Below are 27,824 nucleotides of genomic sequence, written 5' to 3' on the forward strand. Positions count from 1 at the left end.
CCTTTTCATTGAAACGTTACAGCTTCATATTGACAGCGTTTTCTGTCTTTATCTAACCATTTTATCCCGGACGAAAAGGGTATAGGAGCAGTCTTTCTAAAAAAAATTCAAAGTTCATTTTACGTTAAACTAATATATAAAACCAATTTATTTTATTTTATTTGTTTGTTGTTTTAAAATTAAGGTGCCAAACGATAAAGATTGAAAGCAGGAATGAGATTCTAGGATGCGTAATTTACCCAGACTGAATAAATAGGTTGATATAGTTCACCTCTATAAACCTCGAAGACACTCCCAACACATAAACCTGCACTAAAGTGCTCAATGTAACTTAAATATAAGTAATGTAACGGTCTCACAGAATGCCTCTGAGTAGGTAACACTTCGTGAGACTGCAACTTTTATTTACTGGTTGGCTTGTGTAGATATTACTTTTTGTTGAGGATATTCTATTTGCGTTCCTTTTGTTTCAATAAGAAGTGCTTTAATTAGCTGTTATATGGGTTTTCACCTTTTTTTTTTTTTAACAGGATGAATCATTCAAAGTACTTCGTTTTAAATAAACTAAGTATAAAGTAAGTTTCTTTCTCCAGCAGGAGACGCTAAACGTTTAGAGTATGGTCAGTAAAAAACATGTAGATTTTTTTCTTCATTCAGATCCGATAGGGATAGACTCAGTCCGGACTGAAGTAGGCTATAGGCTCAGGGTTTACCGCAACTTTATCCAGTTTACAGCTGTGAGATAGTTTTCTGTGTCTTGGCCATCGTTTGGCTTACATAGGGATCGGATTAACTCAATGAGTGGTATAATGAGTGTATAGAGAAGCAAAAAAAGAAGAAGACTATCCCGCGAGTGAGTGACCGGACACTTTCACCCACGTCCTGAGCTGAGATCCAGTTCAACAGGTAAGTTATTGTATGATGGAGAGTTTTTAGAAGGAGCTCTTTTTTTTTTTTATCTTTGGTTTACTCTGTAGCCTCTTTCAATCTGTCAAGATCCCTTCAAGGAAAGTTTGATCAAACAATATGTATCATCAATAGAAAGCAACTAATAATAACCATCAGAGGAGCCTATAATTAGAGGTTGCTTGAATTCATTCACTCACGCACTTCCTTCCTTACAACTTTTCCTTCTGCCGGATCCACATCCTGATGAAATTGTGATATTCAATATTTGTTCAAGTCGAACAGATTAGTAAGTGTTGCAATCAGCATTGCTCTTACTACACCAGTCCTGAGTCATCCGCTCAGGTGAATAACTACTCAGTTCATTCCTACTGCATCTTTGCAATTTGACCTGTTATCTCACTAGTGTTGTGTTACCTATGATCCTGCATGCTGAATTATCAGAATAAGAGCTGTGCTTGTAGTTGTCTCAAAAGTCCCAAAGATGGAGCAGACCTTGGTGGATGCCCCAGGGACACTACTTCCTTAGATCTAAGTCCCTCACATATCTGTTTTCTATGCTGTCTGATGCTCCATCTGCTTTGAAAAAGCGTAATGTACTGGTAAATCTTCCCCTTGATCTGACTCACAGGCCTGAGACTCACAGGGGATCTAGTTTGTGAAGATGCTGCGATACAAATAAACCACTGTGGATATTCAGAGATCAATGCCATGCAATTCATTTGTGGCGGGAGAACAAAAGTTTCAGTGAATGACGTTTTGCTTAAAGAGCAGCAGCTCCATCAGATCTCTTCTGATGTATTCACATGCTCTCCGCTAAGCTGCTGACAATAATTGATTGCCAGAGCTTTAATTGTGATGAAAGCTCCAGACTATCTAGCATTCAAGGGAATGTCCTTGGCTCATTCATTTCATAACCGGATGTTGTCCAAGGGAAGGATGTGGGGAGAGCGTATTTGAACTAGTTAAGCCAGGTGACACATCGGGAGGAAAGCTCTGCATAACATCTGTATCAAAGTAGTGTTACTCTTATCTGTGAGCTTGAGTGTGTTTTTTTGGTCTGAGTTTCCTCTCTGATGCTGCTGGTGGATGCGTGTGGAATTTCAACTGGCGACAGGTATCTGGCACAGAGCCTTTGTTAGAGTTTCTGTTTCATACAAAAATAATATTTTTTTCATGTTTGTATCTATCATGTGGATAGGACTGTTCGAACTTCTAAAGGGATGGGCTAGATTTTTTTTAATAGAGCTCAAACAGAAGAAACTAGCAGTCTTGACTGTCTAAATGGCCAACAATATTGAAAACAGTGGATAACTGTATTTAAGGGTCATGGGTCAGTGGATTTAAGTAAATGTTGACAGAATGCTTGCAGCTCTCATCAGGCGGGATTTATGGTGGATTATAAACTGATAACTTTAAGGAGCAGGTGTTGTATTATTACGATGTTCTTTTGGCACTTCATGGATGAAATACTCTGTGGCAGTGTTAAGTGTAAGAAGTACTCACAGCCTTTTACTTTATGAATCACAGATTGGGTCTTATTTTGTACACATTACAAATATTACTCCAGACGTCTATGATATAAAACGCCAAATGTTTATCTTGACCCAGAGACAAAAGGATATGCTGAATAGATGGAAGGCGAACTTCTCACACACACTGAGGCTGCGCTGACAATCTATCTGTCTGAATGAACAATGGACCAATCACAGTCAAGCATTGTTCAGCATCCAATAGGGACAATTGTGATTATCTCGTAGTTCTAACATTGCTGCTAGTCCCACCAATATTTTCTATGTGATTATTACAAGTAACTGCAGCTGTCAATTGAATGAAAGACAGTAAATTGTATATTTCCCTCTGAAATGTAGGGAAGTAGAAGTATAAAATAACATTAAAATATTCAGATTCTATACCTGTTTTACTGATGCAGATCGCACATTGTCTGCTATATCATATATTTGCAGCTTTCTATGGTAAGCTCCACGAGAACTTAAATGAAATGACAGACCTGCTGATAGGATGCTGCTTATTAAGAGGTTAAATATTCAATATTCTTGCAGATCTCAGGTAAATTTAGGCAAACTATTTTATAAACAAGTGTAAAGATCCTTGCATTGCTGGCAACTGCAAATGAAAGCCGATAGTGTTCTTAAAATGTTCTTAGAAAGAGAGAGAGGAGAGTTTGTTCGGAGTGTGTAGAAGGACAAACACACACATTGACACACACCAACAGAGAGGGATTGTGTAGCCGTGGCCCTCAGCTAAGCAGAGCTGCTACATAGGGAGGTCAGTGTGTTGAATCCACCACACCTCTCGTACTGTCAACACGTCTTTGGCCCTTGTGGCTTGTTGTACAGCCTCTTTCTACCAAAAGGATACAAACCATAGTAGAATAAATAAAAGCATTTTATGACGTGGCTCAGTGGACTTTATCTCTAAAAGAGCAAACAGATTTACACAGTCCCTCCTGCTTTATTGTTCACCAAATAACTGGTTTGTGTGCTTGAAATAAAAATGAATGATTTAACTACAGGAAGGAAAATACAGTGTCAGTCAGATCCAAGTACATGTAAGCTTGAGCAAACAATCCACCTGAGCCATTCACAGTCTTCAGTTTTACCTTATAAATCCCACCCCTCAGTTCCTCCTACCTCATGAAGGGGGCTGTAGCAGACCGGCCTTAGAAGTGACATTGCTGCAGAAGTTTAGTATGGTTTGCCTCATATTCTGCCTCTAATTTGTTTTTTTTAATTTAGGAGCATTTGAGTGATGTGACAAAGAAAAGTGCTTCAGTCGAGAAATATAAGGCAAAAGAGTGAAGAATGTCCGTCTTCAAACCTCCAGGACACCATAGTCACACAACTGGTAATTACTCTCAACCTAACCTTTAATGCCTGACAGGTTATGAATAACAACTAGACATTTTCATGAGATACTAATATATAGTTCACCTTTATTGCCTCAGAGGACAAATTCCCTTTGTTCTTAGATGGGTGTCAGAAGCACATAAACACAAGCCGACAAAAACTCTTCCTCTCTTAGAACAGAATATTAAAACAAACTAACAATGGGTATATCATTAACCAGATAAGACATTTGGTATCAAGGGAAAAGGAGGATGTGTTGGAAACTTGAAACTGCTGGTCACTTGTAGCTTCACCAATGATTCACCAATCCCTGCTTCCTGAATCAGCAGGTTGATTCTATTGGTGGAGGGCAGTCTTCCATACAAAGTATGTAGAAGATGACTGCTTTGTACTTTGAGTTGTACGGTAAAATACCTGTTTTTTGGTCCTATTTCTGGTCTGATTCTTGTTTTATGTGCTCCAGGTCTGCAGTTCGGTCTCAGGAATGCCCTGCACGGCCTCAGGCTCCACTCTCTGTCTAACTTCTGACCAGCATTCCTGATTGTTCTACCCTCACTCTCTCTCCTCTCTCAGACTCTTCAGAGACACCCTCCACTATTCTCCTTTGCTCTTCACTTTCATGCTCCCTGTATAGTTTTTTCTTAATATTTTTGATAGATTTCAGCAGAAGCCAGTTTCTTGCTTACAATGTTGCTTACAGTCCCTGAGATTGGATAAGGAGCTGCAGGGGGGATCTCCTGTTTCCCTGACTAAACCAGACTCACTGGTTCTTCTTTTTTTTTAATCCATCCTAAAGATTCCTCAGTTGTCACCTGACTCTGGCACAGAGAACTCCAAGATGGTGCTCTCCGCGCTACACTCCGTCAGGCTGAAGTATCTGTCTCTGGGGGTGCTGGTGTTGCAGACCACCTCGCTGGTGCTCACCATGCGCTACTCACGCACCCTAAAGGAAGACGGCCCCCGCTACCTGGCCTCATCTGCCGTGGTGTCGGCCGAGCTGCTGAAGGTCCTCGCCTGCATCCTCCTCGTCTTCAAGGAGAACAGTGAGTTGGAAGTGTGGGGAGGGTAACTGTAGGCATTTCCTCTGTTTTCTTTCTCTTATTAGTCTATTTGTAGGCTCTACGGGGCACAATATCCCATATAAATGTCCTCCAATCTTCTTCTCCATACCAGGCTGACTGCTAGATCCTCTCTGTCTCTTATCCCTGTCTCTTCTGTCTATGGGTGGTCTCTTGATTAAATTACTGACAACACACTCTCTGTTTCTGCCAGATTTCAGCGTGCAGCTGCTGAAGGAGGAGATTGTGAACAAGCCGGTGGAGACCATGAAGTTGGCCATTCCTGCAGGAATCTACACTCTGCAGAACAATCTGCTCTATGTTGCCTTGTCCAACCTGGACGCAGCCACCTATCAGGTAGCACATGAATGTACTGGTTCAAATTATCTGGGTGTGTGCGTGTTTGTGTTATTGGTTTCCATATGGTTTGGTATCTGCCTTATTCTGTAGCCATGAATTTACAGAGCTTGGTATGTTTCAGGGGGAAATGGTTTTATTTTTATTTTAAAAATCCTTTAACATATTTTCTTAATTATTTGTGTGTGTGTTTGCAACTTCCGTCGATAAGGAACAAAGTCAACTTTTGTCTTTCTGTAAGTGTAATTCAAGCGTCTGCAGCCAGATTCATGCACAAATGAGCAAACGACAGAGGAGAAGCCAGTGTTTTATTCACTGGAGAATAATCTTGTCCTGGTAAAGTAACAAACTACCCAACAGAAGACTTGATCAAAGAGGTAATCATAGCTTTAGCACAAGGAATCACACAACATGTCAAGGCTGCAAACAACCAGACAAAGGTTAACAAACGTGTCAATAGTTTCATCTGTGTGACTTTCCATCCACCTGCTGTCATTTAGGACCACAAGCCCAATCCTCCAGCGGTTTCAGAGTCCTTGCTTTTTTCTTCGTGCAGCAGATCATTCAGGTGTAAAACAATATGAGTAATGTTATAGGAAATTTTCCAGAATGTACTGTATATTCAGCAGTACATTCCAATGATGCAGCAAACTCCTCCTTGGCTGGCCTACATCATGTCCATCGCCCTTCTGTTTTGCAGAGCGGCGTTTCTGCTGCCTTGTACAGTTGGGGATCGGGCAAGGAAACCAGTTGTTTGTCATCTACATGAAGTTGTCTCTCCACTGTCCCTTGTCAAGCCACATTTGGCTGTTTGTTGCCATGATGATATCCCCAGAAAATTGTCTCTCGGTGTAGAGCACTGTCTGATGAAACAGGCTTACCAGCTTGGCTTGTGGGGTCAGTTGTCGTGACAGGCTGATGAGTACCTTACTGTGTCAATTCGGTCATGTTTCAAAATCTTGCAGTGAAACCCCCTCAGCATATACCAGCAATTCTGGTATATTAGCACACATATGTATACAGTAGCAACAGGCCATGCCCGGTTCCCAGGCTTCAGGGCCCCACTTCTCCCTCCTCTTTGACGGGGAGGTTGAGGTTTAGTGTCGCAAACTGTAGCTCTGCACAGTCTCCAAGTCATCTTTTGTCTTTCTGTAAGTTTAATTCAAGAGTCTAGAGCCGGACTCACAGCACAGTCAAATGAATGAGATGCCAGTGTTGTATACACCGGAGACTGTCGAGAACACATTATCTCAAACTTTTTTGTTCCATCAGATTGTACCCTCAAATAACATAAAGAGATATATGCAAAATCTACTTTTGAGTATCATATATTTACCCCATAGAGAGATTTTGGTTTTACTCATCACAAAGAAAAGTGACTGGGCAAATGATCAGTACCATATCTAGGACTCTATAAGTAGCAATAACTTATGATCAAAAATTAGAAGCTTTATACCACTTTCATATTTGTCTGTTAAATATTGCTACGGCCAACAAATGGTTGTCTAACATTGACTGGAAGCTATAAGCTAACCGTCTTACTTTTTAAAGGTTGCTTAGGATGATGTAACTGATGTTCTCCTGTCATATTGCTTAGTTGTGTGTTTATGTTGTGCTCCCCAAAGGTCACGTACCAGCTGAAGATCCTCACCACAGCACTGTTTTCTGTTTCCATGCTGGGGAAGAGGTTGGGCTTCTACCAGTGGCTCTCCCTGCTCTTCCTCATGGCAGGAGTCACTCTAGTGCAGGTACCCGTAGACACTGAGCCTGCAAAGTCCTGTAGAAATGTACATATGCTCTGTTTTATCTTCTGCATGAATGTGGAACATGACTGTATTGACTCATAAGATGTTTTAGTCCTAAATTAGTTATATTACACTTATTGACAGATTTTTCGTCTGTGCCTGTCCCTGCATGTGGTGATCAGTGTTGTAATCTCCACAGTGGCCCACAGAGTCTGAAGGTGACACTGAGCAGAAGGTCCTGTCAGCAGGCTCCCAGTTTGTGGGACTGATGGCTGTGTTGATGGCCTGTGTGTCCAGCGGCTTCGCTGGAGTTTACTTCGAGAAAATCCTCAAGGAGACTAAACAGAGTGTGTGGGTCCGTAACATTCAGCTGGGTGAGTAACTATGACCTCCGTTTGTTTGGTTAGATGAGACGATATGTGTTGAGATATGTGTTGAGACAATAATAGTGTGTGTGTGTGTGTGTGTGTGTGTGTGTGTGTGTGTGTGTGTGTGTGTGTGTGTGTGTGTGTGTGTGTGTGTGTGTGTGTGTGTGTGTGTGTGTGTGTGTGTGTGTGAGATTCATAAACTGAAATAAGACTTTTAAGCTAACCCATCTTCCTCTCACACTCACAGAAATTCATGTTCTGTGTGTCACAAACATGAACTGGAATAACGTGTTATCATTTACCAAACGAGTTCCTAATTGTACATCATAGTCCAAAGAATAAAATTAAAATAATTTCTTCTTATTTCCTCTCACCAAAAACTCTCTCTCTCTCTCTCTCTCTCTCTCTCCAGCTGCACGCTTCCTAAAATGACGTGTTATTTGACCTTTATGATATGAAACATCCTTATTTTAAAAGAGGTCTGTGTTCCCTAAATGTTGGGAGAGAACATCAAAAGTTTTCTTTAACAACAGTCTCACTAGCTAATGAGAGGTTTGTGTGAATGAGGTCGTCTGACTTTATGACAGAACAGCGGGCAAGAGGTTAAACGGTTACAGACAAACCCTCTTTTTCTTCTTCTGTTGAAGCTTCTCCATAGAGTTCCGCAGGGTATTTGTATGTTTGTAGGCCAACCCTGGAAGTTAGCATCACTTTGTTTCCCTAAAAAATCAAATGATTTTTCCATTGGATTTTGGATTATTGCAAAAAATAAGCTCTGCAGCAAACAAACGTTTATTATACACGTTTCGTTCAGCAAGATGATCTTAAAAAATGGCAGAAGTAGAAAGCTAACAGTTGGCTATAAACGAACTACACCTCAGTTGCATGAGCACAAGTATACAGAACGAGGCTGTGAAGGCGGACAAGTCCGCACTATGATACTTTGTAGTCTCATGTAGCCACTTGTTAGGAATCACCTTTTTCAGAGAGGGGTACTAACTGACGTATTTTTTATCGTAGCACAAAAGTTCTTAAGCTTGTGTTAACCACAGACCTTACTTCAGGCATCTAATCAAAAAACCCACTGACTTCCAGGCGAGGGAATCAAAAGTGCAAAAATAAAAACTAATTTCCTGGTTTTAGGACTCATTCCTGCAGCACTCTATTCATTCAATGATCATTAGCCAATAAAATCCAGAAACAAAGCAATCAGTTGATGTGGAATTTATGTTTATAGCCTATTGAGAAAATGACAAACTTGACGGATCTGTTACATTCTCTCCTGTATGCGTGTGTGTGTGGGAATCTTAAACTAAATGTTACACTCTGTTAAACCTAAAGTGAAGCAGCTTTAACAGTAACCTCAAATACAGTAGCGGCAGTAAGTTGTGTAGTGAAACAACTCCTTTAAACAACAATCGAAACTCTAGCGAAAGTAATGGCACCATCCCATCATTGTTGTTTTTACCTTAATGTTTCCTGTCCAAGATCAGTTGAAACATCACTAAACCTTGTAGTTTCAACCAAAACCTGACCTCTGTGTCTCTCCTTGTCTCCCCCAGGTTTATTCAGCTTTGTGTTTGGCTTCGTAGGAATGATAGTGTATGACAGCCAGATGGTGAGAGAGTCGGGCATGTTTCAGGGCTACAACACCATTACCTGCATAGTCGTTGTCTTGCAGGTTTGATCATTATGTTTCTCTTCAATCCAATATTTTTCACATTGTCATTGAAAGTCACATACTTGGTCTTGTAAAGAATTGTCTTCATGTTTTGTGTTTCTGTCTGAATACTTTCTCACTCTCTGTCTGCAGGCTCTTGGCGGGTTGGTTGTAGCAGTGGTAATTAAATATGCAGACAACATCCTCAAAGGATTCGCCACCTCTCTCTCCATCATCGTGTCCACACTTATTTCATATTTCCTGTTGGAGGACTTTAACCCTACAGGGTAAACATATACATGCTCATGAACTCACCCACAAGACTTCATTTTGGTTTGCAAATAATTACTCATGACTAATAATTAGCCGACCATTTTTTCCCATGCTAGATAGCTGCATGGCTTTATGGATCGCAAGGTTAGTCTTTTAGTCAGTCTTCTGGTCAGTCTACCACTTCCGTCCAGAATGCATTAATTCAACAACTGTTGAATTGATTACCATTAACTTTTGTACAGACACCCACTGACTTCCATGATCCCCTGACGTTAGCCTCTTGCACCACTATGCAGTTGACATTTGCGGTTTTGAATAAAATATCACCATGGTAATAATAGTAAAAATGATGGTAATCCTCTGACTTTTAATCTAGCGAACAGAAGGTCAAAGTTTCAAATTCTCCAATACTTTGGTTTATGATAAGATGGCTGCTAAACCCATCCGGCTCAGCTGTACTTTGTGTTTAGCGATGTTAGCATGCTAATATGCTGAACTAAGATGGTCAACATGGCAAACATCATACCTGCTAAATTTCAGGAAATGAACATCCTGTAAGCATTGTCATTGTGAACATGTTAGCATGCTGTCAGTAGCATTTTGTTAAAAGTATCCATACACCGCTGTTGACTTGTTTACATCACATGAGCCAAGTACACAGTTGTTAGTTTACTGAATTCACTTTTTAATGCCTCTTTATTTTCTCTCCCTCTGTTCCCTGTTCACGCCTTTCTCAGTGTATTTTTCCTAGGGGCAATGCTGGTTATTGCTGCCACATTTCTCTACAGCAAGGAGCGTAAACCTGCCAGTGCCATCAAAGTATAAACAGAGACCTCTGTGAAGTGTGCTACCTTGACAGAAGTGATGACAAGCACACGACAGAGACCGAGCAGGACTCAATAAACTGTGACAGTGAGTTTGGTTCGTGGAAATTAAGACTACTTGAAAAACGTAAAACCAAACAATTACAGCTGAAGGATGCCCATCACGCCTGGGAAAATGCTGCTCAGCACAAAAGATGGAGGTCAACAATATATATATATACTAATCCTTTTTATATGTATTTTTAAATACCAACAGGAGTACAGTGGAGCTAACTTTCCCTCCCAACAGAGATTGTTGCAGTAAAACTTTCATACTGTATGACAGAATTATCCCATGGAAACACAGCTTCATATAATTGCAATTTACAGGTACCGGGAGGAGATTATGATGAGCCACGGCCTGGTGGATATTTGGAAGCCATTATTTTATAGTTCAATATACTGTATGTGTTATTATATGTGATGGTATATGGGGAAAGGAGTGTATTTACTTTACAAAAAAGGCAGCCTATTGATGGTGCTGACAGCGCCTACCTCAAAAGACGAAACTCCTCGACGGAGCTTCCATCTAGTGGTGGACTGAGGAGCAAACTTGCTGCAAAGAGGAGGGGTTACCTTTGGATCAGAAATGCTGAATGTCCTTTTTTATATGAGATGAGATTATATGAGATGGGAAAGGACTGTTTTGACCTTGCTGCTCACAGTCTGCATATTTATATCAGAAGCACTCATTCTACTGTTATTTAAATGCAAATTAAAGGTCTTTATGTAACAACAAATGAATAAATTAAGGCATATTTCCATGCTGAAACGACCAGTTCTGCCTTGATCTTTTTCCGACTTCAAAGTGAAATAAATGGATACATTGGAGCTGTGTGTGTGTTTGTGTGCACACTCTCTCCAACACACACTAATGCGTACACACAGATCGAGGCACACCCATGAATATTTTGAACTGGGGTTTTTTTCAGCTCCAGTTGCAGTGCACTCTGGAAAACCAAACCAGTCTCTATAGCAACAGCTGGCTGAATGAACTGCGGCGCGGCAACACATGTAGACACACTGATTTAATATAACCTATTTTAACCTCTGAGTATTTTACATTTACAACAGCCATTTTTATTCCACAATGACCCTGACAAATAAGAAAGAGATTGAGGCAGATGAACAAAAATACACATCTTTCTCCTTCCGGTTTTGTTTACAGTCACAGATGATCTTTGCATAGTTGTGGATTTCAGAGCGAAGGAGTGTATTTGGATGGAGATAGTGAGTGTGGTGAGTTGGACAGACGGGAGAAAAGGAGCAGGCAGATTGGGAAGGTGAGGCGTGAACCTGGAGAGAAGCACAGATGGAGGATGAGTCATGTGACTCCTGTGTGGAGTGGCAGGCAGGAACTTGGACTGAGCCCAGGATGAGCCACTGGACATGCCATGACACATGAAAACCTTCATCCAGGATTTTCTGCAGAACTACGGCAAATAATATTCGTAATGATGTAAAGAGAAACTGAGATATGACCTTATACAAACCAATGTTAAATAATGGCACCAATTCAAATCAACCATTTTCAAAATGCAGTCTAGTTTAATTCAACATCAAGGAAACTATTAAGAGTACATTTAGATTCCCTGATTGTAGGAAGATTTATGTAACTTGCTAGTACAGCAAAGCCTGATTAGTGCCACATCAAATCTACCTTAGGCCTGAGTACAATTCGGCCCCATTCCAGCTATCACCCTCTAGTTTTAAATTTGTTTTATGGCACTATTCCAAGTCATTTACACCACACTTATTGAAAGCATAGCTAACATTATTTATCTATTGTGGTAACAGGTCCAACTCCCCTCTCTGATAGTTTGTCACCCATCTGAATAAAATATCAGCTGCAGGACGGAGGCGGGGGAGTTGATATGTTGGTGCATAAGTTTGGTGTATTAGCAAAACTCCAGTGAAAACTACAGCATAGTTGTTTTTCTTCCAGATTTTTTATGCAAGGTGGGTGCTCTTAATACAATCTGATTGATGCATGAGTTAACCTTAACCTAAAAAGATTCATATAATACTCTGTCTCTTTTAAATTCTCTGAATACATCCTTTAACTCTGTGCTGAGTGTGCTGAAGGCCGTTGTTGGCACTGATGAGGTTTTACCAGCCCACAGGGTTTTTTTTTTGGCTGACTTTTCAATCAAAATGTCTTCAGGTATCAAGTTATACAAAACAAATGCTATTCTTTAAACTTCTCGAGGACAGTTTTTCCTGTCACTCTCACTCTCTCATGCAATAAGATCTACATAAGGATGCAGGGTGCAGTTCTCGTTGTGGTCTAATACCTCTGTGGTACGTCTAAAAAACAGCGTTCCTTCTTCGCTAAAAAGCAGGCAGAACTCTTTAATGCAGTCCAAAACTTGTCAGCGGCCAAAAAAAGCCTTGATGCAACCCAGGCCCTTGACATTAGTTTGTTGAAGACTTCCATTCTGACACCAAGCCGATGTAATATCCACTCTGGCTTGTTTTAATGGTCGACTTGAATCTTTCAGGGACAATGAGCAACAGGCATCTTGAGCGCATAGGCTTCATGACTTCATCACCTTCATCATGCCCCACTTTTCTGCAGGAGGAGACAATTATACTTTTGTCTGTGCAACCATTTCACCCTCTTATTTTGGCGGTATGACCACTAGCGGTGCTCCTCTCCGCGGCCTCCACATTAGCACTTGGGCGTCGTTGGCATTGGGCCTCCCCAGCGCGTTGGGAGGGATGGGCTCTTGGTAGTTGAGGATGTGCGGTTGCTCCTGGTAGGGACGACCCACCAACGAGGCTCGAGAGCCCAGAGGCATGTCGGGGTCCACAGCAATGTCCACCCGCATCCGCCACCGCACCGTCTGCAACACGATACGCTCCTGGAGGAGGCGGGCAGTGTAATGTTAATATGGTCAATACTGTATAGATCTGTTTGTGCATGGTGCAGTCTGTATTTAATACATGAAGAATGTTTTGTTAAAACTTTAGTTGACTGTGCATCATGTCTTCTACTGAGAATAGATGTGTAGTTTATTTACTTCCTAATAAATAGTGTATTACTTCCGCTTTGTTAAATATAATTTTATCTTAATTTACACAGAAGAAAAATTGGTTTGAAATGCAGAATTTTAACACCAGTATTCTGTCCATAGATGCATAATCTTCTTCTGCTCTTAACTTATTGACCAACAATGAAGCAAAAAAAGCCTGACAACCTTCTCTATAATATCCTAAAAAGAATACAACTCTTTCACAAAGAAAATGCATGAATCCTTAAAGTGTTACGATTCACACTTTAAGCTAGACTGACTCGTATTGGGCCATTACGGGGGCTTTATTCAGCAGAGTTGAAGGCAATGATGAGTTACTTTGTAACTGTACACCAGAAAGGGAAAGTGCAGGGGGAGATGATTACATCACAGTCAGTCTGTGCTTGTAATGCAAGAGCAGTCTGTGAAGATGTATAGCCAGTGTTCTTCATTTAAACTGCACAAGACAAATCTGTGAAAAAATACTGTTAAAACCATGTACAAAACATTATGAAGATATGAGTTTGATGCAAGTGGGAGCAAACTGTTTCATCTGTCAAGCTGCTCTCTTTGTTCTTGTCCTACCTTGGTGACAGAGTTCATGGCCACCAGCCAGGTGATGAAGCTCTGGTCCCTGGTGATGTGGGTCAGCATGGGCGTGTTGCTGTTGCTGATGGGCACAGCCCAGGTCACGCTGGGGTAGAAGTTGTCGTTCATGCTGACCGTCAGACGGGAGGGTTTTGACGTGGGTCCGGTCAGGGTGACTGTCTCTGTGGTGTTGCCGTACCAGGGGTAGCTGACGCCATCCGAGTCGCTGATGGCCTTGACCCGACCCTCTCGCAGCTCTGGTAGCTCCCAGCTGGACCTGCGACAGTGGAAGGAAGAGGAAAAAGTTTTGCAGGTGCAGGGTTGTGGTCTAGATGTTCTGAAGTGTGTGATATGAGTGGAGACAGATGTGCACATCCAAGCACTTTACCCAACTAAACACACACACTGAGCACATTCAGTGGCAAAAAGTTTGTCTTATAGGATCTGCCGCACACTTACATGCCAATATCGCCGTAGGTGTTGTAGAACTCCATCTGGGTACAAGCCTGGATCCAGCCCACCACCCAGGTTTCATTGCGGGGCACTGGTGGCATCACAACCCCTGCTGAGGCCCTGAAGTAAGGCGTCTTGTAACGGAGCACAATCGGTGAGTTCTCCTCAATGATGGTGGGACACTGGTCAATAGAGGCTGATACCTCATACACCACAATGTTCTCCCGTCTGATGCGGGGCTTGCATGCAATGCTCTGAATACAGCCCATAGTGCAGGCGACTAGCAAAATGAGCAAAACCAGAGACGAAGGGAGCAAATGATACCTGGCCAGTATGCACATCGGTCCCCTCCGGGGTCCACCCTTGCCTGAAGAGCGGATCTAATCTTTTAATTGCCCATCACCACTGACTGGTTGGGAAGGAGGGGAAAAAAGGGTAAGAAAATGACGGGGAGTATCAGAGTCACCATTGATCAAACATAAAAGCGTCCACCATCATATGTTCAGGATGATATGACGGTGACAGCACAGTGGGGCCTGGGGGGGAAGTATCACAGATCTCCGCAGCCTCCTCCCCCCGGTCTGCCTGCTGACTGCCGCACTGCCCTTGGCGCTCGTCCCCAGAAACTGCAATCCGGCCTCCCCTGGGCAGCTGCTGCTCCTCCGCCGTGCGTCCGGATGCTCCTCTGTTCCCTGTCGAGTCCACACGTCCGGCTGCACGTCGGTGCCCCTTGATCCTGCTGCTCTGCTCCCGGCTCTGCGCTGTCATGTCAAGTGGCGACAGGGCAGCCAGGTGCGTCAGAGGAGGGGGGCTGGGTGCCTTTTGTTTGCTTGGCTTTATCTGTATTATAAGCCCTACATTCGCGCGTCGTCCCTCAAAAGACAGAAAAAAATCGGGCTCTTCATCACCTTGACCTACATGAAAAGAAGCTTCATCAAATGAGCGAAAGTGTCTTATAAAGGCAAGAAAACAGGGCTATAAAAAAAGGGTTATTTTAATGTTTTCCTCGCAATGTGCTTCCGTTCTTGGGGATGCATGAATGGTGCATCATGAATGAGGGCAGCGAGGCAGCATAAACGTGCAGATACGGAGAACTATACCCGGTTTGTCGTCTCATCGTTACGTCTCCTCGACCCGGTGAGCATCCTTTCCACAGCCGCCTTGTTCAGTTCGGAGGTGCTGATGCTGGAGAGGCAGGGGAGGGGCGTCACCCGACCTCTGCATTGAAAAAAATATATAACAAGTGCAAGTGGGCGTGGCTACGGCACTGCGTCACTGCTACGTGGAAGCCCATTGGTCGCTGAAGTCAACAGCGGAAGTGGTGTCGTTCGGCCCGTCGACTTCCTACTCAACTGAACTGACACGCATTCACCGGCTGTTTTGTTCGTGTCCTCCCACCCCTGGCGCTGGTTTATGATCGGCGTTTTGCTCGGTAACGTGTCTCAGAGGGCTCAGAGCTTGTTGTACCGGGTGTCGCTGACGATGAAGCCGCAGGTTGTGTTCGTGCTGGGCGGGCCGGGAGCCGGGAAAGGGACCCAATGCTCCAAGATCGTGGAGGTAACGGTGGCGAGAGACAGGGACAATGAAAACCACCCGCTTTTGGTGGTTAGGATTTAGTATGTCGTTACGGAAATGGTATTAAGTGGATTTCAGGATCGCTGTGCCTTTTTAATATCGCGTTTTTATTCAGCTAATGTCTAGGTTTCAGTGACTTACGGTTGTCCTCTAACATGAACCTGTGTGTTAGCCGGCTAGCTAGCAGTAGCCTTCAGTTTATAAGCTAATATACAACCATGCAGGGATACAGGAGCTACAAAGTACCGTTTAAATATATTTAATTCTTCAGTGAGCAGTGGAAATACAAAGTATCCCTCTCATAAATGCTGTGCTTTAATGAACAGGCTCAATTAATGAGCTTCACTCATAACCGATAGGATTATGAGCAGGATACTCTCTATTGACATATCCTGCATGTTGTAACCTTATCATAGACTCATCTGTGCACTTGAGGTTGTGTAATGGTCAGTATGACTCTGGGCTTGGCTTGGTCACTCCGCCATTGATTTTGAACAAGCAGAAGTGGCATAGACAAAACATTTTATGATCACCCCATAAGGGATGATGAGTCACACTTCAACATATTGCAAATTTCCCCGCTGCGGGACTAATAAAAGGTTATCTTATTGTGTGTCACCTAATTGTGGATTGTAAATTCAATAGATTTTTATCACAGTTTCCATCCATGAGAATTTTATTTGGTCTATTCTGTTTGGAAGTTTCTGTAGTGGTGCACTCACTCCACCCTTTGTGGATTTTTTGATGTGTGTGTTTGACTGAGAGAGAGAGCTTCATGACTATTTCACTGATAATATAGGGTGCTGGCTGTTGCTCATCAAGTGTGGTGGTTAGGCCTGAATGGCAGCTATGCATAGAGGCTCCTTTCATTCAGTACCCTTCTTCCTGGCCTGTGAGTGAGACGACTTTAGCGCGTCTTTAAAGGCCGTGTAGTCAAATAAAGATTTAGTGTTAATAGGAATCTACAAACATTTTTTAAATGACCATCTGTCACTTTCTCCTCACCAGATAAATTATTTCTTGATGGCTAATTTCGCAGTGCTTTGCTTTGAGAAACCATTTTCATAATAATAATAATAATAATAATAATAATAATTAAGCCTTTATTAGTCCCACAATGGGGAAATTATTTCTCTGCATTTAACCCATCCCGGAGGAGCAGTGGGCTGCAATGAAGCGCCCGGGGAGCAACTTGGGGTTAGGTGTCTTGCTCAAGGACACCTCGGCATGTTGCCGGTAGAGGGGTTTGAACCACCAACCTTGTGGTTACGGGACAAGCGCTCTACCTCATGTGCCACAGCCGCTCATCACATGAGATCAACTTTTAAAATTAAAAAAACAAAACGTTTGTGTCTCCCAGAATTACAGCTACACCCATTTGTCGGCCGGGGACTTGCTGAGGGCAGAGCGAGCCCGAGAGGGGTCGGAGTCTGGACAGCTCATTGACAACTACATCAAGGAGGGCAAAATTGTCCCAGTGGAGATCACCATCAACTTACTCAAGAAGGTAGGCTCCAAAAACATGCTGTAGATCAGGTTTGTGTTTGCCAAGCAAGACGCGTATCCTAACCAGTCTGCCTGCCTGGGCGCAGTCACTTTTATTAAGGACCTGTATGTTACTGAGTACAACTCAACTTTTGTTTATTTATACAGGACAAGTGAACAAAACAGAGAGTGAAAATAAAACTTTAACTCTGATTACAGACCTTTACAAAAATGCTTTAAAATGAATTCTACTCTCATGGCTAATAATGCCAATATCCGGGCAGAACATCTCTTGTTTAGTGCTGAAACCAAGCAGATTACTCAATTCATAGGCTGTTCAACGGTGACAATCAATACATTGATTACATTTATACATTATTATACATATACAAGTCTATTATTAAATGTGCTATATCCGGGATTATTAATAAAGCAGCAAACCCCAATTTGCTATGTAAAGATATAGTGAAGTAGTGTCTACCTGAGCAGAGAAAGTGCCGCTACCTCTGTGTGTGTTGTTATCCAAACTTTTACTTGCTTTGTTGACATAGCTGGGCCGGCAGAGCCTGCTAGCCACAAGCCGCTGACTCATCTGTCTCGATGTTGAAAGCTGAAAAAAGAAAAAGTAAAAGAAATACTCCCAGTCGCGTATATAGCACTTTAAGTAAATACGCAAAACATTCTCCTATCATCATGAATGTGAGGATTTTGGTGGGGCATAATGAATAATTTGAAGACATGGTTTTCACAATGACACAATGGACTGTAAGTTGTAGCCCGTTCATGCTACACACAGAATCATATATACAGTTGCGTATGTACACACTATACTATTTGCCTTGAGAGACTTTGGTTTAGTGGGAATGAGGGTAGTGCAAAAGGTAGTTAAAAAATAAAGTAACTGGTAAATTGTGATTTGCTGTTGTCATTATTTTTGACATGAAAGACTCAACAATGAATACTAGTAGTTGTTCCTGATAAAATTATAGGGTGTCCAATCCAAGACCAATTCTAAGGTAGATATGGATCATTGGTAATGTTTGAACGTCTACAGAGTATTCTGAAGCTTTCGATGCCAGCAAAATCACAGATGCCCTTTATCATGGTGATGACGCTGTACTGGTTTGACAGCACCATGATACAGTTTTTTGTTTTTTTATGGAGGTGTATACAGAGCACACTGAGTAGAATTTGTACATCAATATTTATTTTGATTGGGCATTTGAATAAACGGCTATTCAGTGAATTCACATTACGAGTAAAGTATTTATGCTTTGTTGTTGTTGTTTTCTTTTTTATAAGGCAATGGAAGAGACCATGCAGAAGGACGATAAAAAGTTCCGTTTCCTCATAGACGGTTTCCCCCGCAACGAGGACAACCTTACGGGGTGGAACACTGTCATGGACGGCAAAGCAGATGTCAAATTTGTGCTTTTCTTTGACTGCAGCAATGAGGTGCGTCATGGAAACTAGAGAGTGAAAACTCTTCTAGCTGTTTTTACATAAATAGAGAGAGAACTGAGGTGATATCCTCAGAGACATTTAACACTGAGCACTCGATTTATTTCCGTTTTGTCCACAGGTTTGCATCGACCGATGTCTAGAAAGAGGGAAGAGCAGTGGACGCACAGATGACAACAGAGAAAGCTTGGAGAAAAGGTAAAATCGTGCAACATGAATAAAATGCATCCCTTCAGACTCTAATAGTACTGAACCCCAGAAGTATGTACCGCTGCCTTTAACCACTTATTGATTTCATTTACTGATTTCTTTCTGTCTGTAAAAAACGTACAACAAGCATACCTAATTGTTTTAGATTTGTCTGACCCATTTAGCTGAGTGTTGGACACTTGCATGTGTGTTTTTGACCTCATTTGTGTCTCCTTTGAGTCCCTTGTGTCATCTGGCCCCAATAACCACGACATATTTTTCTTGCAGAATCCAAACCTACCTGCAGTCTACTCGACCAATCATTGACCTGTATGAGAAACTCGGCAAGGTGCGCACTGTAGACGCCTCTCGCTCTCTGGATAAGGTGAGTAAAAGGCCTCGCCCTTAGGAAATCATTCATGATTGACATCCATAGATTTATGAAGGGACATTTTGTGGGTGGAGCCAAGGAGGAGGTGTCACTCACTGCAAACAAGCCCTTAAAGACAGGAGAGGGGTTTCCCACCCATATCCTCAGTCTAGTAATTGAAATGCAGCTTAAAGGCAGTTCTACATTAGCTTGCACAGAAGGCTGTGAGACATTATTCAGGTTGGACCAAATAATAAAAAACAAAAGAATGAGAGCAGCATTTACCAGATTGAGTTCAGTCCCACAAAAGGGGAAATGCTTAATATGTAGTTCATCTGTTGGCCACTAGATGCTCTTAAAAACTTTATATGAATTGCTAACATCTGGGGATTTAGCGCCTCTGTCTGGTCGAGGAAACAACAATAAGAAGAGTGATTTAAAAAGTCCCCCTCCACTCAAAAATATGTTTTGCTTATTGTTTCCTGACTTGGTTGCTTAAGTTTGAAAGTTTTGTGACATCGTAGTAACTAGTTTTCAAAGCCAATCATGGTCCAATATGCAACTTTCTGAAACAGAAGACATCTTGTGTCTAATAGTTGACATATAAAAGGAGTGGAGATCATTTTTAATTTGGTAATCCAATTTTTTTGGTTGGGAAAAACTTTATATTGTATATTATACTAAAAGTTGTCTGGATGGGGTATTTAAACTAACTGGACCTCTTTTATTTAGGCCGTGTCACGTCATCCCCAAATCTCACCAATGAAGTTGATGAATCAAATGTTAATAACTAATAAGGATGATGCCCAAAATGTAATGTTTTAATGCTTTTCTTTGTATTTTACTTGTGATCTGAGCTCTGAATATGGGCAGCACTTCAGGCTACTTTTGTAGGTTTGAGTTTTGTAATGACTTGTACACTTCAGTTGTTTTATGTATAAACTCTCACCTGTTTTTCTTTCAGGTGTTTGCTGATGTGAAAGCCGTCCTAGACAAAGAGGGTTGAGTTCCCCCGCTGCCAACTACATTTATGTACTTTTTTAGTTTTCTTTGTATCATCTGCTAGTACTATAATAAGTTTATATGTCCATTCATATGACTTTTTACTTTTGGTTACATGTTTTTGTTTTCCATCTGTTTTGTAAAAATGCTGCACTGTGCAATATATATTGGTATGAAAGAGAAGTAGAGTTGCTGAGCAGCTAGTTATGATCAACTAGTCCACGCTCAGAAGAGCATGCTCATCATAGTTTGAGGCCTTTGAATAGGAACCAAGTGTATCATCAGCTTAGATGGACACTTTTTTGTCAATCAAAGATGCATCTAGTAGTGGAAGTCTCTACAAAAATGTTATCCTCAGAGTATCATGTCATTGGAAGCAGCCATAATGCTTCAGACCAAATAGTTTGACCTGAGGACGACGGACTGGGATTGATTTAAGGCTGACAGAACATCCAAGTAAAATACATGAAACATCTGACTTATGTTCAATGAGCAGTACTGAAGGAGGAGGTGCTTTTTTTGCCATGTAGACTTAACATGAAGGTTTGTTAAATCTGTACTGTATCTGCTTAAAGAAAAAGTAAAAAAATACTTTCCCCCCCCTTGTGATTTTTTTTTGTTGTTGTTTTTCTCTCACTCTCTACATAAGTATTTTTCTGTTGTCCATTACTTAATAATATTTCGAAGATTTTACAAATTCACAAGACCTGATGCACTAGCTTTCAACCCCTATAAGCCAGCAGGGGGCAGTAGACCTCTGTATTATTTGAGCACCTTATCTAAATTTGTTTGTTTTTCAATTCAATTTTTTCAGTTAGATTTTACAAAGAAGGTAAAAAGACTCATTCATCAATAAATAGTAAAGTGATTCTGAACTATTAAAGTGCTAAAATAGATAGTAGATGTAAATAATATACAAATAAATATTAATTAATGGATACATTAATAAATGTCTTATTTATTATGTCTAATATTTCCTGTTATTGTATCAGTTTTCTATTCATTACATCAATATTGTACGTATATATGTATACAAATTATTAAAAAATATTTATTTTATTAAGTAAAGCACATCTGTATTTATTTCTTCATCCATTCATTTTTTAGAAAGTTATTTACTAATTCTAATGGGTAATTCTCCAAATTTCAGTGTTGATTTATTCATATAATTATTGATAGTAATTCCTCTTTGGATTAACCACTTTTCCCCACACACAAATAGAGGCTAATTGATTGGCTAAACTAAACTAACTAAACCATCTGTCCTCCTCCATATGCCCACTGCTAGTCTCCCTTTTTTAAACAGTGAACACCAGGGAGAGCCAAAGATAAGCAAGTATATTTTACATATATCTACAAAACTATATTCGGAAATACCATTAAATACATAAAGGCTTAACTACAGCTTTGCTCAAACTGTCTCACTTGAAAGCAATAAACACAATTACTGCAACAAGGTCTGCATAATACATTTTTATTTGTATTATATGACATATATATGTCATATATATATATATATATATATATATATATAATCTGCAGTTACAAAGACATTTGCTTGAATATATTGAATATTCCTGAGCGTTTTTTAGCTTGAGGCCTGGTGCATCTGCATTTTAAGAGCTACACTCAACAGATAATCAGCTTCCAAAACAACAGTACCAGACACGCATACACATGACAAAGGGGCAATGTACCAAATGTAAAATGCATCACAGCAGCAGTCTATAACTACTGGGGCTTTCATATAGTCAAAGTTATAATGCAGTAATAGTTAGTCTGGTTAGGTAGCAAATAGATAAGTGTGAATGTAAGGCACTATTTAAACTGGTTCGTACGAGTGCACTATAATATATATAGTAAGATAAAATACAATCAAACTCAAAATGATCCTGCTGAGGAACTTGAATCAATGCAGCACCAAAACGTAATAGAATACAGCAAATAAATTTGAATATAAATAAAAAAAATAGCAAGTGCTGGGCACAGGGTCTAACAAAACAATTTAAAAATGTAATTTTAACACTTTAAGTAGAAATATTTGAATAAAAATATTTTTTCGAATATTTTTTCAAAAGTACAATTACAGCATTATGAGTATGTGCAAAATAACAACAGGCTAGAAATGATTGAAAAAAGGAAATATGTACATAGATCTTTTTTTATGAAAATACGTACCACAAACTATGAGATGGCAAAAATAACAAGCCCTTTTGTTAACGACAATCTTAACGTAAATATTTTTGTACTCTGCCAGCAGATGGCAATCTGAAAATATATATTATCTTATTTACAAAAAATAACCAAATGAAAAACAACTGCATGAACGGTGACCACATTGCTGGGCAAATTCATACCAATATCTACAGAAAAACTGTAACAGTGATTCTCAGTCTGAAAGAGAAAGAGGACTGTCCTTCAATGATGACATTCTTCTGAGTGATTTGCGAAATAGAGAAATGCTGGCTCAAATTTACATTCAAAATGTGCATTCTGTTGTTAAACATTTACAACAAAAGCATAAACTTCTACAATCTTTGAAATACCAAAGAGCTTAAGTATGTGCATCATTTACAAATGCATAAAGGGAAAATATATATATATATATATACATATACATTTATTTTTCTGTTTGTAAAAATAAAATTCTTTTAACAACATGGCAGCCAATGCAAAAGGAAAACAAAAAATGACACACATGGGGACTGTAGCGGGCTCAACAGGACTTCAACAGGCCTGTGATGATGTTGCTAGGAGTCTTGCGGTACTGAGCCTTGGTGTTAGTGACCGCGCCGTGTTTCTGTCGCAGATGAAGCCTCAGCTGACTCTTATGTCTGAAGTGGAGGTCACATTTCTCACACTGAGGAAAAGAGAGAAATAATTTACAATCACTCTTTTTAAAAAGGGACAGTTTCATCGCCCAACCCCCACAGCTACAGTTCATAGCTCTCTAGGATTACCTCTCAGGACTTATAACTATTGATAGGCACATGGATCATGGGGGAGAAGGGATTAGTCTCTGTTTAGCCAGCAGACACAGTGGATAAGGATGAAAGAACTGACGAGGAGGCTTACATGATAAGGCTTCTCTCCAGTATGAATGCGCATGTGGCTCTTAAGCGTCTGAAGGTGGCGGAAGTGAGTCCCACAGATCTCACAAGGGTACGGCTTCTCTCCTGTGTGAATTAATACATGGGCGCGAAGATGGGCCACCTGGAGGACAATAAAACATATATATTAAAATACGTACAATTAAAGGCAGTGGTTTGACATCTGCAAAGCTTTAACTCTTTCTCTCACCTGGACAAATCTGGAACCGCATGTCTCACACTTATATGGCTTTTCTCCAGAGTGGATGCGGGTGTGGGTCTTGAGGTTGGCTGGCCGGTTGAACTGAGCGCCGCAGATGTTGCATTGGTAGGGCTTTGCACCTGGATGAAAAGATCAGCAGGTTGTGCAATGAATGAAACTGTCACATCCATTAAATTAGCTTGATGGCACTTTAAAAAGGAATTATTAATCTTACCGCTGTGAACGGTCTTATGGCTGGCCAGGTTGCCCTTGTAGCGGAAGGCAGCCTGGCAGCAGTCACACTTGTATGGCTTGTCACTGTGCACCTGGGCCATGTGTTCTTTCAGGGAATCTTCTTCTGTGAACTTGGAGTCACATCCGTTGCAGAAGTAGAGGTTGCTTTCTGTATAAAAGAAGCAACAAAATCAAATGGAATTCGACACACCTCTGTGGTTTTTGTTTTAAATAATTGTGTTAATAGTCCACTCACCACAGCTGGAGGAGGAATACTCTGAGTGTAGTTTGGTGGTGTCATCTCGGCCGTATGAGTCAGGAGAAATGTGACCCATTTCCATGCACTGGGGGCTGTCACAGCCACAGGAGGAGCATCTGTGGTAGCTGATAATAGAAAGACGATCACAGAGTTCAAATAAAGTTGAGTTCTTCTCTTAGCAATTTGTATCAAGCTTCAACTAACTATGTTCTCACAATGAGGAGGTTTACCTGATGCTGCTACAGGTGCTGCTGCTGCAGCTGTCAACGCTCTGAGACATGAGGATTTCTTCTCTGTGAGTGCTGGCTCCCTCTTCTGCCTGGACCTCATTGTGTCCACCGGTTGCACTGCTCCTACAGGGGCTCAGTGTAGGGGACATGGCTAGAGCTTCGGCACCGCCTCCATGAGCCTCCTTTTCATTCTCATCAGGAGATTGGTTCATAACGATCAGCTTATACTTCTTCCAGTTGCGGGGCTTGGCGTCTTTGGGGCAGTCTGAGGGCTGTCTGAGGCTCATCGTGGCGTTTCTGCTGCTGTTGGACTCGGTGGGCGAGTTGGGATGGCAGTCAGATCTGAGGGGGCTCTGAGGGCTGCAGATCACACCTTTGCTAAAACCTGGGGACAAACTCAGGCAGCTGGTTTGTGGATGCTGAATGCTGTCTTCCTCCATGGGAGAGACAGACCTTTGAAGGCTCTCGTGAGCCCCTGCAGGTCGGATGATAGTGGTGGGGGAACTGGGGTGGGATGGCACGGGGTGGGAGATGATGGTGGTGGACTCGTTGTGAACCATGTTGATGCTGGGTACCTGCGAGCATTGTTTCTGGGACAAAGTCCCTCCTCTCGGGAGGTCGCTGACCTTATGAGTACCTTCCAGCATCCCAGCAGGGACGTGAATGTCCCCATAGACGTGATAGGAGCCAGAGGTGTTGATCCCCCTGAAAACATTAGGGATGAAGCCCCTGCACTCCTGGAGAGGGTATGATATGGACATGTGGTTGTTTCTATAGTCAGGTTCTTTCTCATCAACAGGCCTCAAAGCAGGGATCTCCTCAGCCAGATGTGATGAGTTGATCTGTACCTCTTCAATCTGATGCCTGAAGAAACATATTCAGTGAGAGGTTATTAACTCAAACTCAGATCTCATCCACTTTTACCAAAACATTAGAGTCTGTCTTGTCACATTTTCCTTTTCCCTTTACCTGGACTTGATGAACCTATGGCAGGTGTCGGCCACATGTTCCATCTGGAGGTAGATGGCTGTGTTCATAGTGGCCAGGACCAGACTGTCCTTCAGGTCCAGACAGGACGTGTACATGAAGTCCAGCAGTATAGAGAAACCCTTGGGGTCCACTTTGGGGTCTAAGCTGATGGCACTAAGGTTTGCGTTCTTGGGGTCCATGAACACAGAATAAAAGAAGCCACTGTGAGAGAACGAGAGAGGGGGTACAGGGTTAATTTGGGCTGAGGCTATGTCAGGGGCAGTGATTAAAACTAAAACATATGAAATATGGTCACAGAAATAGCGGTCCTTCATAAACTCCAAACTACTCATGCTGTTGAACTCATGATGGTGCATACCTGCAGGCCACCAAGATGGCCTTGTGAGCATGAAACTGCTGTCCGTCCAACTGTATGGTGACATCAGTCAGGATGTTCCTGCTGCGGAGGCGGTTGAAGTTGAGCAGGACGTCGCCTGCATGGCGTGTGAATTGAATGCAGCCATCTGCAGGCGTGGCCATGCTGTCACAATCTGAGCAAGGGCAAAAAAAGAATAAACTGTTTGATCAGTATTGGTGACTCTAAAAGGGATCCACTGTTAAATAAAGAGCCAGGAGCAAAGAGAGAGATGCACATACTGCAGGTGCGGAAAAATAAAAGTATACTTGCACCAATATGAGAAAATAACAGTTTTCGGAAACAATAATTGCATAATATGTAATAATAATTGATTATAACATATGCACTATATAAACAAGTGACATTAAAAGTATTATTTGTCATCTTAAAGCCCTAGAAATCTAACAAAATCACACTACAAGCCAAACCAAAGTCAATTGGAATTGTAATGAATTTAATAACTAAACTGTAAATAAATGAATGAGGTAATAAACACTCTCATTCCCTCACCCCTGACTCATGCTTCTCTTAACACAAGCCACCTGCCGTCCGGGTTTATTATCAAAACGTCGAACCTAACAAGTGTCTTGACAGTGTTTCATCAGTGAGCGGCGCCGTTGCAAACAGAAAAGTAAAAAAAAAATAAGAAAGTGGGTGGAGGGAGGGAGGGAGGGGGTGTGTTTCACTAAAGCCTTTCAGCCATGCTTTAATCACTGACTTGGCTTTTATAACGGTGTTATTACATAGACAATAATATATATATTTTTTTTAACATATACGTCAGTGGCTCAACAACGCCAATCATATTTTTAACAAATCTTACTTCACATAATAAAATTTTAAAAAAAAATCCAAATCCTGCTGCTGGCTTCTAAAAGGACAAATGCTATAGCTGCAGGTTGTGCTGCTGTGCTCCTGTCGGCGCTCTCTGCTGCGGTTTCTGCAGCGTGCTGGCAGCCTGCAGCCTGTAGGTTGTAAACGTGTTTGACGTTGAGCACATTCCGTCCTGTGCTGCTCAGATTATGTTGCCAGAAACGTTACACAGAGAGGTTTCCTGTGTCGTCCCCCCCCACCCCCCCTCACTTATCTCATTTTAAAGTACTATCCTCCTGCTAAACTAATATCTCGAGTTATCTCAAATAGTATCAGATTAAACATGATTTCGCAGGATTTTATTTTCAAGGAGTGGTTAAGTTGTTGCTGCTGCTGCTGCTGCGTAACTTCGGCTGTAAAGCACCGAGCAGGCCAACACAAGTCGGTTCAAGTTTAGAAAGTGTTAAACTGACAAGTCTGGAGATTTGCCTGACGATTAATGATGTGTTTCCCGATTAAAATTTACTGGAAAGTGGAAACACTGAGTGAACTGAACATTGTTTCCTCGACATAAGAAATGCGCAGGGAGAAAATGAGGTGACAGAACCAGACCGACTTGTCCTGTTGCGCCACTTCTTGCGCCTCTAACTTGCCAAATGCTGTAACACATAAACCCACAGAGGTCTACGTAATAGTGAGCCAGCTATAAATAACAATTAATGCATTAGTTTAAAGGTTAACGCCGCAAAAACAGCTCATTTGTTTTCTGCAGCTATTAAAGCACAAATGATCAAAATTAAATCCGCACACAGCCTAAAAAAGTCCCACTTCCGTCTCACGTTAAAACACAGTCACAGACGGTGCAGCTATCAAAACAACTATCAAACTTCAACATATGTTAGTTCACTTCTAGTCTGAAAAGGAATCACAAAATGCTGAAAAATATTGAAAAGCTTCCAGCCCCAGAGCAAGTCACATGAGCCTCTGCTACTTCGCTACACTTCTGACCTAATGCTGAGAAAATAGGAAGGAAAAAAAAAAAAAGTCACCTTGTAAAAGTTTCCTCGAAACTCTGTGCATCACCAGTTCTGAGAATCCAGTTCTAAGAAACACAACAGCTCAATTCTCGGAATTTCAACAGAGGACCGTACCATTATCTGCAGGGCGGGGGAGCAGCTCACCACAGTCTGCTTAGTCCACACCCCCTTACCCCCAATACTGTGCGGGATGACATTTGTTCTCCATAATAATACATATGTTATCACTTCTGTGGGGTAATTACTGTGTTAGTAGTTTAAGCAGCTAATTACTTTGTTTTCTAGTGGGTTAAGCTGCCTGTGTAGTGGATCGGTCCAAGTGCAAGGTCAGCTGAC

At 41.5% G+C, this 27,824-nt stretch overlaps 4 protein-coding genes across 7 annotated transcripts; 2 read left to right on the top strand and 2 right to left on the bottom strand.

The window, feature by feature from the left end:
• Positions 1-4,608: 4,608 nt before the first annotated feature.
• Positions 4,609-10,062, top strand: slc35a3b (solute carrier family 35 member A3b). Its single transcript, XM_054624887.1, has 7 exons — positions 4,609-4,819; positions 5,049-5,191; positions 6,817-6,939; positions 7,136-7,310; positions 8,867-8,985; positions 9,118-9,251; positions 9,975-10,062. Exons 1-7 carry the CDS (start codon positions 4,615-4,617, stop codon positions 10,060-10,062), a joined length of 987 nt encoding a protein of 328 aa, XP_054480862.1. The 5' UTR covers positions 4,609-4,614.
• Positions 10,063-12,721: 2,659 nt separating this feature from the next.
• fam78ba (family with sequence similarity 78 member Ba) lies at positions 12,722-16,507 on the bottom strand. Of its 2 annotated transcripts, XM_054624864.1 has the most exons (5): positions 16,490-16,507; positions 14,853-14,868; positions 14,162-14,453; positions 13,700-13,979; positions 12,722-12,964 (listed from the first exon to the last, which is right to left on the bottom strand). In XM_054624864.1, exons 1-5 carry the CDS (start codon positions 16,505-16,507, stop codon positions 12,722-12,724), a joined length of 849 nt encoding a protein of 282 aa, XP_054480839.1. The 2 variants fall into 2 exon arrangements, with proteins under 2 accessions (XP_054480839.1, XP_054480831.1); XM_054624856.1 differs by lacking the exons at positions 14,853-14,868; positions 16,490-16,507 and having other exon boundaries at positions 14,162-14,496.
• On the top strand, positions 15,494-20,839 carry cmpk (cytidylate kinase). Its single transcript, XM_054624875.1, has 6 exons — positions 15,494-15,712; positions 17,091-17,237; positions 18,518-18,670; positions 18,798-18,874; positions 19,154-19,250; positions 20,200-20,839. The coding sequence occupies exons 1-6, from the start codon at positions 15,569-15,571 to the stop codon at positions 20,239-20,241; spliced, it is 660 nt and encodes a 219-aa protein (XP_054480850.1). The 5' UTR covers positions 15,494-15,568; the 3' UTR covers positions 20,242-20,839.
• An 874-nt stretch (positions 20,840-21,713) lies between these two features.
• Positions 21,714-27,538, bottom strand: bcl6ab (BCL6A transcription repressor b). Of its 3 annotated transcripts, none has more exons than XM_054596041.1 (9): positions 27,501-27,538; positions 25,600-25,771; positions 25,221-25,442; positions 24,252-25,115; positions 24,019-24,146; positions 23,764-23,931; positions 23,538-23,668; positions 23,313-23,450; positions 21,714-23,097 (listed from the first exon to the last, which is right to left on the bottom strand). In XM_054596041.1, the coding sequence occupies exons 1-9, from the start codon at positions 27,529-27,531 to the stop codon at positions 22,954-22,956; spliced, it is 1,998 nt and encodes a 665-aa protein (XP_054452016.1). In that variant the 5' UTR covers positions 27,532-27,538; the 3' UTR covers positions 21,714-22,953. The 3 variants fall into 3 exon arrangements, with proteins under 3 accessions (XP_054452016.1, XP_054452018.1, XP_054452017.1); XM_054596043.1 differs by lacking the exon at positions 27,501-27,538 and adding an exon at positions 26,462-26,513; XM_054596042.1 differs by lacking the exon at positions 27,501-27,538 and adding an exon at positions 26,149-26,232.
• Positions 27,539-27,824: the final 286 nt, after the last annotated feature.

This window comes from Anoplopoma fimbria, chromosome 3 (genome assembly GCF_027596085.1).
Source record: "Anoplopoma fimbria isolate UVic2021 breed Golden Eagle Sablefish chromosome 3, Afim_UVic_2022, whole genome shotgun sequence".
NCBI lineage: Eukaryota > Metazoa > Chordata > Actinopteri > Perciformes > Anoplopomatidae > Anoplopoma > Anoplopoma fimbria.

What these genes read in the sequence shown, in the direction of transcription:
- slc35a3b (XM_054624887.1), top strand. Translation starts at nt 4,615, where the DNA reads ATGGTGCTCTCCGCGCTACACTCCGTCAGGCTGAAGTATCTGTCTCTG. An exon ending in CCTCGTCTTCAAGGAGAACA is followed by an intron (nt 4,820 to 5,048) that starts GTGAGTTGGAAG and finishes TGTTTCTGCCAG; the next exon opens with ATTTCAGCGTGCAGCTGCTG. An exon ending in GAGGACTTTAACCCTACAGG is followed by an intron (nt 9,252 to 9,974) that starts GTAAACATATAC and finishes CGCCTTTCTCAG; the next exon opens with TGTATTTTTCCTAGGGGCAA.
- fam78ba (XM_054624856.1), bottom strand. Translation starts at nt 14,496, where the DNA reads ATGTGCATACTGGCCAGGTATCATTTGCTCCCTTCGTCTCTGGTTTTG. An exon ending in ACCTACGGCGATATTGGCAT is followed by an intron (nt 13,980 to 14,161) that starts GTAAGTGTGCGG and finishes CCACTGTCGCAG; the next exon opens with GTCCAGCTGGGAGCTACCAG. An exon ending in CCATGAACTCTGTCACCAAG is followed by an intron (nt 12,965 to 13,699) that starts GTAGGACAAGAA and finishes CGCCTCCTCCAG; the next exon opens with GAGCGTATCGTGTTGCAGAC.
- cmpk (XM_054624875.1), top strand. Translation starts at nt 15,569, where the DNA reads ATGATCGGCGTTTTGCTCGGTAACGTGTCTCAGAGGGCTCAGAGCTTG. An exon ending in CCATCAACTTACTCAAGAAG is followed by an intron (nt 17,238 to 18,517) that starts GTAGGCTCCAAA and finishes CTTTTTTATAAG; the next exon opens with GCAATGGAAGAGACCATGCA. An exon ending in AGAGAAAGCTTGGAGAAAAG is followed by an intron (nt 18,875 to 19,153) that starts GTAAAATCGTGC and finishes TTTTTCTTGCAG; the next exon opens with AATCCAAACCTACCTGCAGT.
- bcl6ab (XM_054596041.1), bottom strand. Translation starts at nt 27,531, where the DNA reads ATGCACAGAGTTTCGAGGAAACTTTTACAAG. An exon ending in CATAGGTTCATCAAGTCCAG is followed by an intron (nt 25,116 to 25,220) that starts GTAAAGGGAAAA and finishes ATGTTTCTTCAG; the next exon opens with GCATCAGATTGAAGAGGTAC. An exon ending in AGCACCTGTAGCAGCATCAG is followed by an intron (nt 24,147 to 24,251) that starts GTAAACCTCCTC and finishes TTCTATTATCAG; the next exon opens with CTACCACAGATGCTCCTCCT.